Source organism: Lepidochelys kempii, chromosome 2 (genome assembly GCF_965140285.1).
Source record: "Lepidochelys kempii isolate rLepKem1 chromosome 2, rLepKem1.hap1, whole genome shotgun sequence".
In the NCBI taxonomy this organism is placed as follows: domain Eukaryota; kingdom Metazoa; phylum Chordata; order Testudines; family Cheloniidae; genus Lepidochelys; species Lepidochelys kempii.
The window spans coordinates 102,262,180-102,276,726 of record NC_136381.1 but is presented as its reverse complement, the minus strand read 5'-3'; the positions used below and the strand labels follow the sequence as shown (position 1 = coordinate 102,276,726).

At 39.0% G+C, this 14,547-nt stretch overlaps 2 protein-coding genes across 16 annotated transcripts in view; one reads left to right on the top strand and one right to left on the bottom strand.

Annotated features, from left to right (window-relative positions):
• Positions 1–14,547, bottom strand: part of ZNF236 (zinc finger protein 236) — a 232,111-nt gene that overhangs the window by 21,253 nt on the left and 196,311 nt on the right. For all 12 annotated transcript variants that reach the window (XR_012157275.2, XR_012157274.2, XR_012157278.2 and 9 more), the window contains one exon: positions 10,243–10,302. The gene's annotated coding sequence lies outside the window, so the exon portion shown is untranslated. The remainder of the gene's footprint in view (positions 1–10,242; positions 10,303–14,547) is intronic.
• The window catches only part of MBP (myelin basic protein), a 174,230-nt gene that overhangs the window by 154,209 nt on the left and 5,474 nt on the right, over positions 1–14,547 (top strand). For 3 of the 4 annotated variants that reach the window (XM_073331790.2, XM_073331792.2, XM_073331793.2), the window contains 3 exons: positions 9,639–9,743; positions 11,076–11,111; positions 11,788–11,820. In XM_073331790.2, the coding sequence (XP_073187891.1) occupies positions 9,639–9,743; positions 11,076–11,111; positions 11,788–11,820 (174 nt within the window). The remainder of the gene's footprint in view (positions 1–9,638; positions 9,744–11,075; positions 11,112–11,787; positions 11,821–14,547) is intronic. The other variant, XM_078851589.1, reaches the window with a different exon arrangement.

Genomic DNA, 14,547 nt, shown 5'->3' with positions numbered 1-14,547 from the left:
AAAAATGCCCAACTGCACTTACATTTCAAAATCAGAAAGACAACCCCGGCTTCAAAGCAGCTAAAGACTGTGTGACTGTGTTGTTTGTGGCAATGCGGCTGGGCATTTAATAAAGTTGGGCTTGCTCTAGAGGACTGCAAATCCCCATGCCCTGAAAGGCAAGAACAAAAATCTCCTGCCTGTGTTCTGGCAATCAAATAAAAAGGCTTGGGTGATGGCAGCATTATATCTGGATTGGTTCCACAAGTGTTTCATTCCGGAGGTCAAGCGGTACCACAAAGAGAAAGGACTTGACTTTAAAGTGTTGCTGATCGTAGACAATGCTCCTGGCCACCCTGCGGCACTCCAGTTTGTGCATAACGAGGTTGAAGTAATGTTTCCTCCCCCAAATACCACCTCCAACCTCTCGACCAAGGAGTGATTCGCTGTTTCAAGGCCACAGACACAAGGCTTGCGTTCTCATGGATACATAGCGCTATGGATGCTGATCCCAATCTTAATGTGATGGAGTGTTGGAAGTCCTTCAACACTGTTAATTGCATCACTTATATTAAACAGGCAATGGATGCAATCAAGCCTGAAACAGTCAATGCATGTTGGCGAAACCTATTGAAAGAATGTGTGAATGATTTTAAAGGTTTCCTGACCATTGACAAAGAAGCGAAATGCATTATTCAGGTGGACAGGCAAGTGGGTGGTGATGGCTTTGTTGACATCCTTGAGGAAGAAATTGAAGAATTAATTGAGAGCCACAGAGAAACACTGACTAATGAAGAGTTAGAGGAACTGATAAAATTGTCTACAGAAGACGAAGATGATGACGAGGAACAAGAAGAGCCAACAAGTTGGAATCTTCCTAAATTTGCTTAAGTGTTCCAAGCAGCGAAACACTTGAATGATTTAATTTCTGAATATGATCCGTCTATGGAATGAAGCCTCAAAATCACACGTAGTATTACAAACTATTTGAGACCGTATCAAGAAATGTTTGAGCAGCTCAAGAGACAACAGCGACAGTTGCCGATCACCATGTTTTTCAAGGAAAAACAAACAACCAGCAGCAGATGAACCTATGCAATCAACTTCTTGAGCTCAACCAGAGCCAACCACTTCGTCTACAACTCTCTCTCCGTCTCCTGGATCGACATCTGAAGAGTTAATGTTTAGCTATTCCACCTGGAAGCAGGAAGGGCACACCCTGACTGTTTTGTAGAAGCAATGCACACATTGCTCTATCCAAGGACAAGGGCTAGATATGAACCATGAGAACTTGATTGTTTGGACAGCAACTGTGGGAGGCTTTCTTAGCCTGGGCTCAAGGCCTGAGAACCAGGATTGTAGTAGATAAAGGATGGTAACTAAGTATATGAATCAACGTCATACATTCCTTTGTGTAGCAGTGTGTAATGCTTAGGGGGAGAAATATAATAAAAGGAGAAGGTGGAAGGCGGGGGGGCAGAACAGCCCATCTCCGCTGACCAGCCTGTTTGCTTGCATAAAGCTGTGTTCTGCCTGATCATTGAACCGCCACAGACATCAAGCCATCATCTCCTGACAACCCCCTGTAACTAAAAATACAGTATTATAAAATTATATTTTGCATATGTACTCATTATATACTGTACATTACTGTATACATTATACATTTAAACCTATTACTGTACAGGGTTGTATACACAAAACCATGTACAGTATACTGTACTTTATGGGTGATTTAAGGGATTTTCAAGGGTAATTTTGACTATACGTGATTTTCACCTTACGTGCTGACTTTAGAACCTAACCCCCATGTAAAATGCGACTCTGCTGAAATACTTTTGGAATGAAGGACAGATTATGTCTCAGTCACCCTTTCTATATGAAAAGCCTTGTAAGGAGGGTTTATAATTAATACTTGTAGTTCATTTATTCTACTTGCTGAGGTAATAGCCACCAAAACTGCCGTTTCATTGCCAAAATTCTGAATTAGGAAGTTTGCTAGAGATTCAAAAGGAAGTTCCAGTATAGAAGAAAGCACTAGCTTTAAATCCCATGTTGGAGCAATCTTTCTTACAGGAGTAAGAACTTGAACTAAGCCCCTCAGAAATCTGCACCCCCTTCCACTGGTGGATGAAATACTGAAATCACTGCCAAATCACTTTAAATGTAATAAGTAATCCAAGATTATTGGAATACAACACACCAAGAAGGTATGTGATCCTTGGATATGGCCCAGAATAAAAGACATACCACTAGCAGAATGTGTTATTTCCTGTTCTGAAGTTAGATAATGTTCTTCAGCAGTACAGAATATCCAATGAGGACATCCAGAAACCACCCAAACAATGAGATGTAGTAACACTGGATTTGAGTATAGGAGTAGGCTGTGATTTTGTGATATCATGTCATTCTGAATCAGCAGCGTGGTAAACTGTTGATTGGACACTATTAGAAGATCAGAGAACAAGAACTGATAAGGCCAATTAGGAGCTATTAGTATAGCCCAATCTTTTTCTTACCTTATCTTCCTGATCACCCTTGGAATTAAAGGAAAAGTAGGGAAGGCATACATCAAATGGTGTGACCAGCAAATCATGAAAGTGTCTGCTATGAATCCCAGACTCTTTCCTGCTCAATAACAAAACAGACACTTTTTGTTTTGATTCCAAGCAAACAAGTCTATTTGGGGAAACCCTCACTTTTGGAAGATTTGGTCCACTAATTAATTAATCTTTTAAGTCCCATTCATGGGACAAGGTCACCTTTCTGCTTAGTGAGTCTGCTACACCATTGCTCTTCCCTGGAAGATGAAGAGTTGTCAGACTGATACAAAGCTGGATACACTATTCTCATATAGAACATAGAAGGTCTGCCTTACACCTCTCTGCCTATTCAGACAGTATGGATAGGCACTTGGTTAAAACATCCTCCAAGCTGATGAAATCCCAAACGGCGGTAGTTGGAATTCATAATTATTTGCCAAAGCCACAAACTGAAGATACTACTTGAGTGCAGAATGTGTCCGACACATGAAAATACGCTTTGTGCAAGTTGAGGGTCATGAACCAATCCATGGGATCTAGAGTGGGAATAACTGAAGCAAGAGTTACCATTACAAGACTTGGCATGCCAAATGTATTTGTTTTGGATTCCCAAAATCTAAGATCGCATGCCAACCTCCTTTATTTTTTTTATATGAAAAACGGAAGCCCTTTTCCACATATTCTTCAGGTACCAATTCTATCAACCTGTCCTAGGTTGATTAGGTCATCTAATTCTAGATGTACGCTTGTGAGAAAAGGGATCAGGTATGGGTGGGAGGCAGAGACTGAAACTGAATGACATAACCATCTCTGAGAAGTTGAAGGGCCCATTTATCTGTGATGATTCCAATCCAAGTCTCCTGGGAAAAGAAAAAGCAAAATCAAAAAGGAGGGAGGAACAGGTATTGGTCCTTGTAGATTAGTCCAAGATCCTCAACCATCACATCGAATCTGATGTCTCTGTGTCTGTCCTGGTTGTGAGGTTACCAAAGAGGACGATGGAATTTGTCATCTTTTTGATATCTTAATCTCTTCGTGGATTAGTCAGAAGATCTCTGCTGGTAAAAGTATGAGGAAGTTTAGTATATTTTGAGGAGGAGGAACATGGGCAACACTGTTTCTTCCTAAATGCAGGTGCATATAAACTTAGAGATCTAAAAGTGGATCTTAAGTCTTTTAATGAACTCAAGGCCTCATCTGTTTTAGTTTCATCTAAACAAGCTCAATCCATCAAATAGCAAATCTTCCGTGGTTGTCTGTACCTCCCTGTATCAATCTGGTGCAGAAAACCATGATGCATATCTCCTAACAATAGCTTTAGCTGTTTAACAGACACCAATATCAGTTGCACCCAGATCAGTTTGAAGAGCTATTTTAGAAATCAACTAGCCCCCATAAATTGATCTGAACTCCTCTCTAATTTCTGTAGGTAACTTGTCCTTAAAGTCAGATGTTTGTTCTATTGTAGATAATCATATTTAGAAAGCATAGCTTGATAATTAGTTATTCTAACTTGCAGACAGGCTGATGAATAAATTTTCCTCCCAAAAGTGTCTAGTCTGTTTGGTTCTCTCTCTTTGGGAGCTGACTTTCCCAATTGTTTCGACTCTTCATTTGCAGGAGTAACAACCAACGAAGATGGAGATGGACAAGTATAAAAATACTCAAAACCTTTGGATAGTACTTGATATCTACAATTAGCATGTTTTGAAGTAGCTGAAATCAAGGAGGGAGTAATCAAAAGCTCTTTTTCTATTCTAAAATTCCTCACTGATAGGAAGAGCAACTCTATTTTGAGATGCTGGTTGTAAAGTATCAAAAGTTTATGCCTTTTCCTATACCATTTCTTATAGGACTTCCAGTGTTTCCCCTTATGCACTTCAATAATTCCTGAAACATTTTAAATGTATCAATTGTCAGAGGCACAGTGGATGAAATAGTCTCTTCAAGTGAAGAAAAAGAAGAAGAATGTGGACATCCAGCTTAATCTTCCTGGTGAACCGGTAACTCTCCATCACTAGAATGATGCTGTTCCTCTGTTTCCATAATCTGAACAGGAAATGAGGTGACACTTGAAAAACTGAATTAGGTGACTTACACATATATGCCATTTACTGTGGGGGAACTTCCCCTGGATGCTGCAGATATTGCTGCCACAGAGACCAATATGGCCAAGGTTGTTGACCATGTGGTTAAGATACATTCATCCCATTTGGGGGATACCAACGAGAGTAATTAGAATTTAAACCCTGACATTCATAAAAAAGTTCCTTTGTGTCATCTTTTCTGTTTTTATTTTCTTTTTGCTGGCTTCTTAGGTGGAGGGCTCCCACTGGAATCTGATGAGAATCCTTCTATTGATAGGACAACAGGATTTTAAAATTTGAGTAGGACTTCTACTCACAGCCCTACTGTTCTGATGATGAAGAGAAATCTTTATCACGGGTATTCTTGATCTTTCATGGAGAGGAGGTTTAGATGGTGCAGAACTAGAAGACTTTAACAATGGTAAACCAGGCGCTGGAGTTATTCTGATATCCAAGGGAGATGTAAACAAGTATTTCGGTGCTGTGGAATCCCCTTCAAAAGACATCTGAGTTGAGGAAGCCTGTCTCATTTAGCTGCTTTGAGGGCTCTGAAATGCTGAAACTGCCTGTGCTGAGTGAGAGAGGTGGGTGAGGTCGTATCTTTTATTGGACCAACTTCTGTTGGTGAGAGAGACAAGCTTTCGAACCACACAGAGCTCTTCTCACCTTTCTGACAATAGAAGTTGGTCTAATAAAAGATATTACCTTACCTACCTTGTCTCTCTAATATCCTGGACCGACATGGCTACAATTATACTGCAACATGCCGAGTGAGATGCTCTTATCAAAATTAGTCCTGCTAAAGACAGTGCCAGGGCAGACTGTAATTGATGCACTGGTGCTAAGATGGATGGTTTCGGTAAGTCCTGAGCCACGGTTTTAGGACTTTCATCTCTATGTGCTCTCTTCTGCGAGTACCGAACAGGACACTGAGGGCTCTAGCACTGATTTCCTCTGTGCTGACTTCATCAATTACTTTTAGGATGACTTTCTCCTGCCAGACACCAGAGATAGAGAAGAGTCATAACCAATTTAGTGTCTCACTTTTCGGACAGCAGGGATTTCTGACTGCTCCAAAATTAATTTGCAAAGCCTCTCTAGGTCTTTCTGTTGCTCTTGAGCCTGGTGTCACATCTCTGGTGACTAGATCATAGACAGATTGTGTTGGTAGACAGCAACTTCCTCAGCATTGCCTTGGCTCACGATCTGACAGTGCCCTCATGTACTTTTCCATGAGAAAGAGCTTTCACCTGGACTGTCACGCTTTCTGTGTGAGCATCTTAGAAGATTTACAGATCACACGCTTAGTGACAACATGGTCTTCACTCATGCAATAAAGACACTTACCATGAATGACCGTTAGGGGAATGGCACTCCCTCCCCGCATGTAGAGGGGCATAATTTAAAGCCTGGGGAATCTCAGTTCTGACATACCTCAATTAAAATCCTAATACACTAATTCAAAACAGAAATAAAGTTAAAATGTAACTCTCTTCCTTTAAAAAAAAAACAGAGGTAACATTAAGGTTAAGTCTGCACTATGAACTAGGAGTGTGATGTCCCTTGCTTGTGTACACATACTTGTGCTAGCTCTTGTCAAGATAGCACAAGTATAAATAGCAGAGTTGCTGAAGCAGCACAAGTAATGGCAGATGAGGCATGGCTTAGCTGTGCTGAGTATGTACCCACCTGTTTCAGATGGGTTAATACTTGGAACAGCTAAGCCAAGCCTCGGCTGCCACTACTTGTGCTACCATGGTTATGCTGCATGTGTACATAGGTAGGTGAATCACACACTTATCTTGTAGTGTAAAGGCAGCCTAACACTACTGAACACTAAGGCTACAATAAATAAAAAGTAACTATCCAAATTAACTAAATAAAATGGGGATACTATTGTTGTTCTGGCTGTACAGCCTAGGTCCATCCAAAGAAACTGAGTGGTGGTCCGCGTCACTACACTCTTTGTACTCTCGGGAGGGAGAGAGTGAGGTTGTAAGGACATGCATCTGACGAAGTGGGTATTCACCCACAAAAGCTTATGCTCCGATACATCTGTTAGTCTATAAGGTTCCACAGGACTCTTTGCCGTTGTAAGGAGTGTGACCCCTACTGGACACTACAAGTGAAAGTGTTCTGAACTACTGTGCTGGGGCATCCACACACCACGAATAGGATCCACGTTTCCAGTTCGGAAAAAAATAATCCCTGTTTGACTGTGATCCTTTCTTTATTAGCTACAGATTTTTAAATAAATAACTTCCTCCCCACCCTCTAATTTCCAATGCCCTTCATGTATTCTGTTTTCATACTTCCTCTCTTTGCATGTGTGCTCAGAGTCTGGAGATAGCATTTCAAACTGCTCTCAAGCCCATCTTCATCAGGTTGAAAAAGTATCACTTTAAAGTTCTCCACAGTGTACACTATGAAAAATTTGCAGTAGACTAGCATCCTCTTTGATTTCAGTAACACAGCAGTAGAGGCGGCAACACTAGCCAGGGAAAAATGAGAGAGAAAGGAGGTTCGTGGAAGCTGTGTCCCAAAAACAAAAAAGTTTAATTTGGAAAAAGAAAAGGAGTACTTGTGGCACCTTAGGGCCTAACCAATTTATTTGAGCATAAGCTTTCGTGAGCTACAGCTCACTTCTACAGCTCACTTCATCGGATGCGATGAGTGAGCTGTGGCTCACGAAAGCTTATGCTCAAATAAATTGGTTAGTCGCTAAGGTGCCACAAGTACTCCTTTTCTTTTTGCGAATACAGACTAACACGGCTGCTACTCTGAAACCTTTAATATGGAACATTCACAGAAAACAGCAATCACCCCAACTACCACCTATATTTGTATACTGCTATCCTGTTGGTTTAAAAAAAAAAGTCATGTGAGTTAAAACTGGACATTCTAGCAGCATCGTTATAGCCTTAAACTAGGCCGTTTTTCATTCACTGCTAGCCATTTTTTTCTGTCACCCGGTAATATGAATCCATAGCTCTGGCTATCATCTAAAAAGTGGAAAAGTAAAGCTAATTGTGGGAGGAAGTGCAGGATGATTGCATAATCTCATAGAAATTGCATAGTCCCAATAAAATCCATTAAAGTCCTACTTTTTAAGTGGTATAATAATATACACCATCGGCACAGGGAGAGCAAACCTAATAAATATTGAGCTGAACTTTCCTGCAATAACTAATTTGAAACTCATTTTTCCGAAGGATTATATTACATGCATATCATATATATGATATATACACATCATCATAGCAAGAGGAACAATGCTTTTTATTTTCATACAGATTTTTTTTTTTAAAAAACTCCCAACCCTGATAGATTGGTTGATCTTTGGCAAACAATAACTATAGGTCAAGACTTTTAAAGATGGTTTGACAACTAAAGATGCAGAGGTGCCTTGTGGGATTTTCAAAAGTGCCCATTTGACCCCATTAGGAATTAGACAGCTAGGTGTTTCTGAAAATCCCACTAGGTGCCTATCTGCATATTTTGGTGCCGAAATATCTTTAAAAGTCTGGTCCAGAGTGGTTAAGTTATTCGTCAAAGATCATACAATTAGTCAGCAGTAGGGCTAGGAATAAAACTCAGGAGGCCTGGGTCCATATCCAGTGCTCTGACAAGTAGATTACATTGTCTCATTAGGTAGGTTATATGGAAAGGTTGTGTGTTTTGCTGTCAGTGACAAATAAAATCAGAGTTAATTTGTTTGTCTGTCTCTTCATATTATTTTAGACTCTACTCTTTTTCACTGCACAGATATACTTGATCTTAAGTAGCAAGAAATGTACCATCCTTTATCAATCTGAATGTCTTTAATGTCATTAGATATTCAGGGAAGCAGTCATACTTGGTGGGACCTTTATGACACCTTCTCTTCAAGGTTTTCTCTATTCCCTGGTGATCTAGTTTGGTTCTGTTGGAGTTTCTGGTGTGGCCTTTGGCTATTATGTTTTTCAAGAAGGAAAGCTTATACCTTCTACTGTTCATGAATTTAACATGGATCAGTCACATCTAACTATTCTTATTTCCATCTTTGTGATACTAACGCAAGATGTAGCACCAATTTCACATAATAGAGTAGACACCATTTTCACCGTGGCATAAAACATTTATCACAGGTAACTGTGTTGTGCTAAAAGAAAAGGAGAACTTGTGGCACCTTAGAGACTAACAAATTTATTTGAGCATAAGCTTTCGTGAGCTACAGCTCACTTCGTCGGATGCTGTAGCTCATGAAAGTTTATGCTCAAATAAATTTGTTTGTCTCTAAGGTGCCACAAGTCCTCCTTTTCTTTTTGCGGATACAGACTAACATGGCTGCTACTCTGAAACCTGTGTTGTGCTAGTTAGTCTCCATGAATTTAATAGCCTTGCTCTTGTTCTGCCTCTGCTTTTTTGGATTTTTCTCCTCATCACTTGAAGCACTGCTGAGATGACATGGTGCCATCAGTTGCACTTAACTCTCCTCAGCCTGAAATAGAGCCGCTCTTTCATTGACGGAATGTTTGAAATTTGTGCTGCACATTAGAAATGAAAAGAGGTGCTACTCAGCTCATTACTGCTGTGGCACAGAGACTGACTCCAAGACCTAAGAGGCCTTTTTCCACCTAAGTTTGCACATCTAATTTACTGATTCCATGATTCCACTTACAAGGAAATCAAATATTTAACTTCTGTTACCGGAATACCTCAGCCTAACACAGGCGATATTGGACTTCAATAATGTTAAAGGGGTGTGTGTGTGTGTATTTATGTGTATATATATATACAGATATGGACACAAGATGCGTATGTATTACTTAATTCTGCTGTTCTATAGAGAGTGCATGGCCTTGTATGCACTAAAGACATTGGATCATAAACTCTGTCGATTTCTTGTGTGTTTTACTGTGAGTTTTTCCCCTCTTTTCTTTTAGTTTTATTCTGTGAGTATGCCTTTTGGTGCATTTTCTCTTCAAATGGTCATTATTTATCTTGGTCTCCTCAGAGCACTTACTAATATATCCACCCTACATTTCAGGACATACATGCAGCCAGAGCTAGCCATGTAGGTTCCATGCCCCAGAGGTCTCAGCACGGGCGGCCTGGTGATGACAACCCAGTAGTCCATTTCTTCAAGAACATCGTAAGTTTCCCCTTCCCTTCATGGTTCTCTGGCAGAGTTAAATGTAATTTGAGATTTAATGGCAGCTAAACAGTACCTGTAGGTTATCCATTTTGTTGCAATTGAGACTGTCGATAAAATGTTCTGTCTGTGCTTTTGAGGGAATAATTATATTTTGACATCAAAATTATTTTACTTTGCTATTACAACTTCTAGTTTTGTGTAGGAAAAATTTTTGGATGGAAATGGGTGAGTCTTCCATTAACGTATTGAAATTCCAACATTAATCACTGATGCTATTAAACAGCTTTACCATTTGCAATTTTTTTATTTGCCTTTCTTGAAATAAGGCATATTCAAATTTTTGTTTTGTTTAAAAAAGTAAGTGATGCTCAAGGCATAGTGCATTTAAAATAGCACTTACTAGATTTAATAAATTAATTCTATTCTAAGAGAGAAGCTAGACTCCGGCATTTCTTCTGAAGGCATAAACAAAAAAATCCCAGATTTGATTCCCTACCTGAGTGATGTTATTTGAGGAGAAGGATTTTCTTCAGCTTTGAACCTGGATATCTTCATACTAATATGAAAAAAAACCAAACACAAAATCAGAGAAACAACTATAGAGTTATGTCTCCCTCAAACATTCTACAAAATGGTATCCCTGAATACTGTGCAAAGATATCATAAAAAAACTTTGCTGCCTGAGCCTAATAATCCTTGAAAGCACTTCAGAATGCTTCCCACTTGAGAGAAGTCGCCTCAAATGTATTGCAGCTGTGAAATGATCACTGGCACCACAGATAATCCCTTTTCCCTTCTTTATCCTCTTTGAAGCAGACCTCTCCATCTGCTGAGGCCCAAATGTGCAACGAAAACCCAAAAGACAGACATGAGAAAGACAGAAGTGCAAGAAACCTTAAACAGCATAGGCTAATTGATTTGGATTAATTAATACTATTTCTATTAATATCAGCTTCACCAGATCAACATTCCTGATGTTAATATCTTCAGTCATGAAAGGAAGGTACCACTGTGTTGCAGAATGGAGACAAATACCTAAAATGAGGAATATATATTGCGTGCACTTAAAAAGTTCATTCCAATCCTAAACATATTATTGGATCTAGTATACTTTTAATTTTTTTATGATGGGGAATACCCCTAAAACTGGAATTAATTTTAAAAATATGTCCACTGTATATGCTATTGAGAAAGCTGAAAGCTTTAAACAATGTGAAGGTAGATGAAATCAGACATTATCCAAATTATAGGATGAAGAGCAAACCCTTGATGGTTGTACTAGATCTATTGCTGCTTGTGTTTTATCATTTTTTTTCTATTGCTCTGTAGGTGTCACCTAGGACACCACCCCCAGTGCAGGCAAAGGTAAGTGTCTTCCCCAAGATCCCATCTAATTATTGTGGTTAAATATGTACCTGTTCAGGTGGCCATATTCGTTTACTCAAAAGGTATCATCACCAATGTTTAGAACAGGGGAGTAGAAGTCAGGAGACCTGGGCTCTATTTCCGATTTTAACACTGACTTGCTGCATGACCACAGATTAGCCATCTGTAAAATGGCAATAATACTGCTTGTCCACTGATCTAAAGCATGTTGAGATTCTTTCATGAAAGCTGATAATTAAATGTAAAATATTATTCATAATATTTTAAAACATATTCTTCAGCCAAACCCTGAGAATGTCTATAAGTAGCTGGTGAGATTACAAGAAGATCCATGTTGTTAATTGTAAGTAAATTGAGTTGTTAAACCAAAGCTGGTCAAATAATTTTTGCAAATAATTCTAATTGTGAATTGTCTGTTTTCTATTCAAATAATCATTTAAGAATTTTTTATTATTATTTAATTAACTTTATAGATCAAATAATATAAATTGTGAATGTTGGTATTTTTAATTTAATAGAATGACTGTTCACAAATTTATGCGTCTATTATTTGACCAGCTCTGTTCGCTGTTTCTCTTTTTTCTCTCACGTATCTTGAGCACCCTTTCCTTCATGGTGATCATCATATCACTGTTTCTGTTTCTTACATATGCAGGGGAGAGGATTATCCCTCGCCAGATTTAGCTGGGTAGGTGATGAATGTGCTTTCATTCACAGCCATTTTGGTCTACCAAGGCCAAAGTATATCTTTCACCATTGCCTTTCAAGCCGCTGCAGCAACTTGACATTCATGTTTCGGTCTTCATTTTGGTGTTTGTTTTGCTTTATTCCTTTTGATTCACTTTCCCCCTCCTACACAGCAGTTTGTTTATGGTCGTAATTTTGTTGCTTGCTCTTATCCAGAAGCTTGTCAACCTTACAGTGATATAATCTCTTTTGCTTTAGCACAAATGGAGCACGTCTGCTGCATGGCAAAACTACCTCTTTTCCTTTAAGGCTCCTGGAAGACTTAACTGCTTTGTCTTTTCTTTTTGCGGGGAGCGGAAGAATTGGGGATAGGGTTGAAAGAGCCAGGGAACTTTTTGCATAAGCCTGATTTTTCTATATGCTAATATTGTCTCTAGTGTGTACATTTTTGTCATACGTTTTTGCAGTCCCTTTTAAAAAGAAGAGATCAATACTACTGCTTATTATATAGGCTCTTTCTACAGTTATGTTTTAAAACATGGACAGTATCGAGTAGCAGACCAGCACAGTTATCTCACAGCTAACTAAATCCTATTTTCTATTTCACTTCAGCTTTCATTACACACATGGGCAGATTACCACAAGTATCTTAAATGGTATATTAAAGCTTCTAAAATGCCAATGGTTTCTATCAGTGTAGTTATTTCCTAGAACACAAAAGTTATTTTCTCAAAGTCAGAGGTTTGGTGTTCTTTGTGCTCATGAGATGGGAGAAATCATTAACCAATGGGATGGCAGAAGACTCTAATGTGTGTGAATTCTTAAAATCACACTGTCAAGAATTTTCTCTAAGGTTTTTCTTATTTATTTTTTTGAAATTCTCCATCAGGCCTAAATCCTGGAGCTAATTCTCAAACAACACTCCCCTTGAAGTCAGTAATATATGGGAATTTTGAAGGATTGTAAGTTTGGGTTTCAGAAAGCCCAATCCTCAGTTCCCACCTACAATGTAAGAAGGTGAATGGGAGTGAAAGGCATTCAGCACTTTGCGGCATAAGGTTCAATATTTGTAACAGCCTATTAAAAGATTGAAAAAAGCCTCAGTTCTTTTGCTAATTACTTTGCTCTCCATTTGACAAACAATATGGTTTTTTTAATTGCTTCTGTTCTTGTAGTAGGAACAAAATCTTGAGCATCAGGTGAAAGGGTGCTCAGTCCTTTCACAAGAAGGTCCAATCTAACTCAAGTAAGTGTTGGTGATGTTCTTCACCACACAGAATTCGGCCTACTGCGATAGGGCTGGTGGGTCAGCAGAAACGTTAACAGCTTTGGCAACACAGCCATGGACTTCCCAGCTGTTGGGTATGGCATTCTCTCTCTTATAAACATTAAATCTAGATTTGGCAGTGGCTCTGTTTGCATGACTCCCATTGAAGCCAATGCGAGTTCTCAATGGCTGTATCATCAGATCCACACACTGAAGCAATTGGGAGCTGAGAGAGTTAAATGATTGCAGAATTGAATCCAGAGCAGGCCCAGTCTATTGAGATAGAGTGACATTTTGCCATTTACTTCAATACAGGCATGATCAAGCCCAATGACTTCTGGGAAACTTCTGCTACAGAATATGGGATTTAATACAAGTTAAGAGATTTAGAAAGGAAGGCTATTTCCTGCCAGGTTTATAACAATTTAAAACTAGGTCATCTTGGCAGTATCTCTTATACACAACTAAGTTCAGATAGTCCATTTTACTTTCTTTGTTAACATGATCGATAGCTGTAATATTGTATCTGAATAGATCTGTGAATTTATTCATTCTACTTTACTGTTTGTTTAACAACAAAAGGATATCTCAATGAATCGAATACAAATTTGGCTCTTAGAGCAGAGAAAAATCAAGGAAGCAGGATTCCACATAAACTTCACTCCTGCTTTGTGAATGAATTAGGAATGCAAAATTGCCAACACACTCTCACTGTCCTTTGATTGTCTCTTGCCTTTTAACTATCTTTTATACAGATACTTCCTTTGCTCCAGAACAGTTTTTCTCAAATTATGAGCCTGGCTCCCTTGGGGAGGCTTCAACCTCTTTCAGAAGATGTACACTGAAAATGAAGGAAGAGAGTATTCTTTTTTCCATTTCTTATAGGAATTATTACTTAGGATTCAGCAAAAGCAGGACCTGTTTGTTGAAGGGCAAATGGGTAGTTCAGGAGACAGGATAACAAATCAGAACCTTTTTTACTGCTGTACTACTCGTTTGATTCCAGGTCGACTCTGAAAATCTTTACCATTTGGCAGCTGTGTGATTACCTTTGTAAACTGATTTGATGGTCTCAGTCCAATTCTTAATGGATAAGTTTCCTCATCACATTTGGCAGCAGCACACTATTGGTAGTCTCCATAAACAGGCCAGTGAGTGATTAGGCATGGACACTGAATTACACTGTAGCTTGCACCTGGAGGGATCTAGTGCCTAGGACTTTCAATCTGGTAACTTTACTAAGCATTAAATTCATTAAAAAATAATTAAAAAATCCAAGTTTACAGTTCTGTTTTTGCTGAGCCTGAAGTGGAAATTACTCAGCAAAAAGGAGAAGTTAGCATGCTGACCCTGTCCGTGTTTGAAACAGACCACCAAAATCACAACTTGTAAACAACGTTTTCAACAAAAGGTTGGTGGGAGGTGTCTTTCCCTAGTTGTGTAAGGGGACAATGTTTGAGA